This window comes from Montipora foliosa, chromosome 1 (assembly GCF_036669935.1).
Source record: "Montipora foliosa isolate CH-2021 chromosome 1, ASM3666993v2, whole genome shotgun sequence".
Lineage (NCBI taxonomy): Eukaryota > Metazoa > Cnidaria > Anthozoa > Scleractinia > Acroporidae > Montipora > Montipora foliosa.
Window position 1 is genome coordinate 67,620,069 of NC_090869.1, and position 5,000 is coordinate 67,625,068.

A 5,000-nucleotide genomic window follows, 5' to 3' on the forward strand; every position below is an offset into this window, starting at 1 on the left:
TAAAAAAACACAAGTTACGTCCTACCTCGCTTCTTATGGTGACTTGATTGTGTTGTAGCGGATCAGCTAGTTCCCATGCCAACAAGGTTACAACGTCAATCAAAACAAGACCACCCACCTTAGCTAGCATCAACCAATCAGATAACGGACCCACCTGAGGAATTTTAAAAGTATGTTAGAAGGGGAGAATTATGACATCAACAGTGTTTTGTTCAATGGGCCTTATTCGCACGGCGGCCATATTGGCCATAGACAATAGATTGGGGGATACAATTTTAAAACAAGCCCCTTTTTGGGGGGTAAATTTTTCACTGGTAAGAAACATGAGGGGGTCAAATTTTATGACAGAGCAACAGCAGTCTAGGGAATTTGACGTCAGTGATTTATCCTCGATCCCGTGGTTGGGGAAAAGGAAAGAATTAAATATTTGACGCGATTTCCGGAAGGCTTGTTTGACATGGTTGCGCAAGAGCCTGGAACCTAGCTCTCAATCCGCAATCTTGAAAATTACCCAGAAGGCTCTTTAATAAATAGTTCTCCTACTCGGCAGTTTGTGCTCCATCTTTTCTCGGTCTTTCAATCGGTATATTTGAAAAGACACAAACAGCTAAACTCTAATTTTTTGAACAAGCTAAAATAATACAAACAATAAACGAGAGAAAAGATAAACGAGATATTAAATAAAAAAGATAAAAATCTCTCTAAGGAAGGACGGAGAGAATTATGGCCTCATCAGGAAGGGGGGGGGGGGGGGTACGTTTTTCAAAAAAAAATTGGGAAGGGGTGTATAATTTTTACCTCAAATTTTTTTTGGGGGTTCAGTTTTGAAACACTACACCTTTTTGAAACCCCCGCCCCCCCCCCCCCTACCGGGACGTAATTAACGATCGATCCCTTACACAAAATTGCGAATTGGGCATTACGCAAACAACAGTTTTCTTCAGCTGTACATGAAATATTTGTCCAGGTGTCCCGAGTCTGTGGTGGCGAAAGATGCAATCTATTTGACTCCTAGACGTGGATTCAATTACTTTGATGACGGTAAGTTTTTAAAAAGTAGCAAATTATGTACGTTAGGTTGTAAAAATAGCCTAATAATATTTTTTACACATTTTGCAGTTTGGTATGGAAATTGTCCTGTGGGCCTTTAAGTGCTGGGGGAAACGTTTAAGAGGTTACGCAAAGACTCTAGAATCGAGGGTCAATTCACAAACCAAAGCCTAGACGTGCAACGACAGCAACCAGAGGACTGCAGAAAGGAAGTCCCATACAAGTTTGTCATGAAGCGCACCGGGCATAGAGATGTTAGGTCTTCGCAAAAAATATCAACCCTCTGATATTTCAACTAAGATTGAGATTTCAAAGAAGTTCGAGAGTCGTGAAGCTAGGTCATTACCCGTCGAGCCGTCTGATCCCTTGAGCCAACAACGTGTCACCCCCGGGAGGATCGCAAATGGATTCACAGTCGAAGTTGAGGAGAAATTGAGAGAATGTTACGGGAAACTCAACACTGGACAACTTCTGAGGAAATTCGAGAAACTGCTCAAGGGATCTACTAAACTGACTCTTTACATTAATTACCCTTGTCAGCCTGTGAATCACATGTTGATCCAGCGTTATCACATAGAAAAAGTGGCCCTTAGGGAGTCCCACGTGAATGCCACACATTAAATGATCAATCAGCCATGTTACCAGCATGGTTGTCCTGATAGTGTAGTGGTCATCATACCCGACTAGTAATCAGGGGAACGTGGGTTAAATCCCGCTCGGTTGCATTTTTGTAACCAGAAAAAAACCAAGAACTGTAATTGCCGAAACAAGAATTCTTGCCCACTTGAAGGAGATTGTAATGTGCGGAACATCGTCTATCAAGCAGAGGTCGTCACCCCACAGTCAACTGAAACCTACATCGGACTTTGTGACACAACATTTAAAGAACGTTACAGAAACCACACATGCTCTTTCAGAAACTTACAGTACAAAAATGCAACCGAGCTCAGCAAGTACGTATGGAGTCTAAAAGATCGGAAAATCAATTATGAAATTAAATGGCGAAAAGTAAGGCAAGCTAGATCGTATTCAAACACCAACAAAAAATGTAATCTGTGTCTATGGGAGAAATTTTTTATAATTTGCAAACCGGAAATGTCAACACTTAATCATAGAAACGAACTGACATCGACTTGCAGACATTCTAAGAAATTCTTGTTAAATACCGTATTCACTTAACATCGATTTACCCAACCGTTTACGTTTTCGGCGTCCAATAACCTCTCGACACGTCATGTCAGTAGGCATTGTTCGGCTTACTGTAGTTTGCGAAACGAAATGGAACGAAACGAAATGAAAATCTGTAGTTTGCGAAATGAAAATTTACTTTCTCGCTTCGTCTACTCGGATATTCTAAAAAGAAAATTCCCCCCAAAAAAGCCGTTTCGCCTCGCGCGGAATGCGTAACGTTTTCGTTGCCACGTATAAAGTTTGAATTAAGCTCAGGCGTTTTTGAGTGACGGACAGCAACCGGAAGCAAGACCTCTTCCCTTTTTATATGCCTTGACGCCACCACATTTGTATTGATAAGTGTCATTACTCTTATAGAGACGATCTGCCAGAAAATTTGCCCAAGAATGCAAAAAGTCCACTTCCGGTGGAAAGTACATACTCCGATATTCCATTCTTGAAATGCATATTAAACTATTTATGAGGAGAAAGTTGCAAATGTAAGTTCCATTGAGAAATAAGTTAGCTTTTGAGGCTGATTGCTCCTCGGCCCCGGGTGATCGCCTGACCCGTTAGAAAATGTAACGCAAGGGTCTCCTACGTAGCAAATGTCAGGCTAATCTCCCGCCAGAATTTAATTTTGACCGGGAAATGACATAGCACTTGCATGTTGGTCCTGGTAGATCATGTCGGTTTTTCGACGTTTCAAGCTGCCACAGCTGCTGAGAAAACAAAAATCTGATGAGAATAGTATTGTTAACATACCGTGCTTTGATTGTAATGCACTGGCAGTGAAAGAGCGGCTTGGACAAGGTTCTTTTGGAGATGTTTACACCGTGGATTACAAAGCTCCAGGAAAGGTTATTGAAACTGTGGTTGTGAAGAAAGTGTTGCCGGCTCTTGACCAATAGGAGAAGATTTCGTGTTCATCGTGTAACAAAAAAATTTGAGAAAAATTATATCTTTTGGCAAAAAAAATGACAGCTAGGTTTAACTTAACATTCTGGGACTAAATCATCTTGTTCTTCAGGGCAATCCAGGCTTTAGTGCTAGGAGCAAGAAAACCAGAATGTGTCTTTTAACACCTCATATATTCCAAATGTTGGGCACTGAAATTAGCCTAAAGCAGGAAAAATATTTCTTAAAGATTTTACAATACTAAGTTTCATTCTGCAAGAGATTGCTCTTTTTCATTGAATGATTAGAATGCGGATAATAGACATGGTTTAGTTGAGCCGAAGTAGAACATAGAGCTTCGTATTATTACGAAGAGGTATAATATTATTATTATAGAGTTATAATATATGTATTGTTGGATGTTATGTTACAAACAGTTCCAGTTTCAACCTCGTTATCCATTGGGCATGTAAGCTCATGTAGGGCATATCAAACAGGGCCGTAGCGAGAAAAAAATTATGACTGAGGCAATGTCCATGGTTAAATTCTCTTCCTAGGTATTTTAGGTGTTTCTGAGGATTACATTTTAAAGACAACACTAGAATCACGCTTTATTTAAAAAAAAAATCACTAAAAATGACTGAGGCAAGTGCCTCGGTTTGCCTCATACTGGCTACGTCCTAGTCAAATATAGTTAAATGCTTTTACACAAACTGTCACATTCTGCAATTGTACGACGATAATTGTGGTTTCGTGTGCGTTGCCCACGATCTTTGTTATGGTACGGATGATGTGCATTATTAGATATGAAATATATTTCAGATAAGTTCCAGTTATACTCCCATTAGCCACTGATCAAATTTAGTTTGCAAGGCTGACGCTGGATTGGATAGAGCTAAGCTTTTCTGAAGGGGGAGGGGGTTACTGGCAATTATTTTAAGCGCGAGTATTTATAGTACTCAATAGTCTTTTTCTTTTGCGAAAACTAAGCAGAAATTCTTTTTGATTATGTGGGGTGTGCATTGTCAGGGTTTCTCTCCTACACTCTCTATAAAAAATGCCTTCGAGGATCTTACCTTGTCATCCGCTAAGTTGACTACGGTCGTGCATCATTAACTTGATCCTTAGTTGGGTTTCAAGTGGAGTTATAGGCTCCCCTTCCTTGTCACCTTGAAAGAAAATTTCCCGGGAGGCCCACGCCCTGACCACGTAGATGACCTCTTCGATGGTTGTATCGCCAGTATGGTTGTCCTGGTGGTGTAGTGGTTATCACACCCGACTAGTAACTGGGGCACGTGGGTTCAAATCCCGCTCAGGGCAAATTTTCTTTAAAAACATTTATTCAGTTATTCAGTTATGCAGCTTTTTACAATTATATCTTTGTAAAAAAAAAATCCTTGGAAATGGTTTATACTCCTTGATGCCATGTATTAACAGTAACCGTTGTAAAAGCCGGTTTACCTCATTATTTACGGCTTCTGTACTTGTCAGAGTTGTTTTTTCTACACATAGATATTTTTGTTAAAAAGCAGCTTTTTTAAAAAAAAAAAATATATATATATATTCCCTCCCCCCCCCCCCCTGGTTTACATCCACGTGATGAGACGCCCATGTTGCTGTACAGAACAATAGAAAAAGGCCCTACAATTTTCGAATAATAATAGAGTCAATTTTACTGCATTGTTCTCTACATCAACCTGGCCCCTGTGACGTCATATGCAAACAATAGATATATGTATCCTGCAGCTGTACTTCGCTCGAAGGCAGTTGCATCAAGTTCCAGCCATACGGAAAAACTGTCTTTTTATTGGCTTCCTTATCAGCGTTGCAAGAGAAGGACTTACACGAAATTTTGAACGCTTGTTTGTAGGCTTGCTGAATCT

At 40.1% G+C, this 5,000-nt stretch overlaps 1 protein-coding gene across 1 annotated transcript in view; it reads right to left on the minus strand.

The window, feature by feature from the left end:
- LOC138006129 (gamma-aminobutyric acid type B receptor subunit 1-like) overlaps window positions 1–5,000 on the minus strand; it is a 30,760-nt gene that overhangs the window by 4,701 nt on the left and 21,059 nt on the right. Inside the window, exons 13-14 of the mRNA XM_068852293.1 lie at window positions 4,962–5,000; window positions 26–154 (exon numbers count right to left, since the gene is read on the minus strand). The exon at window positions 4,962–5,000 is cut by the window's right edge and continues 102 nt beyond it. Of these exons, the coding sequence (XP_068708394.1) occupies window positions 26–154; window positions 4,962–5,000 (168 nt within the window). The remainder of the gene's footprint in view (window positions 1–25; window positions 155–4,961) is intronic.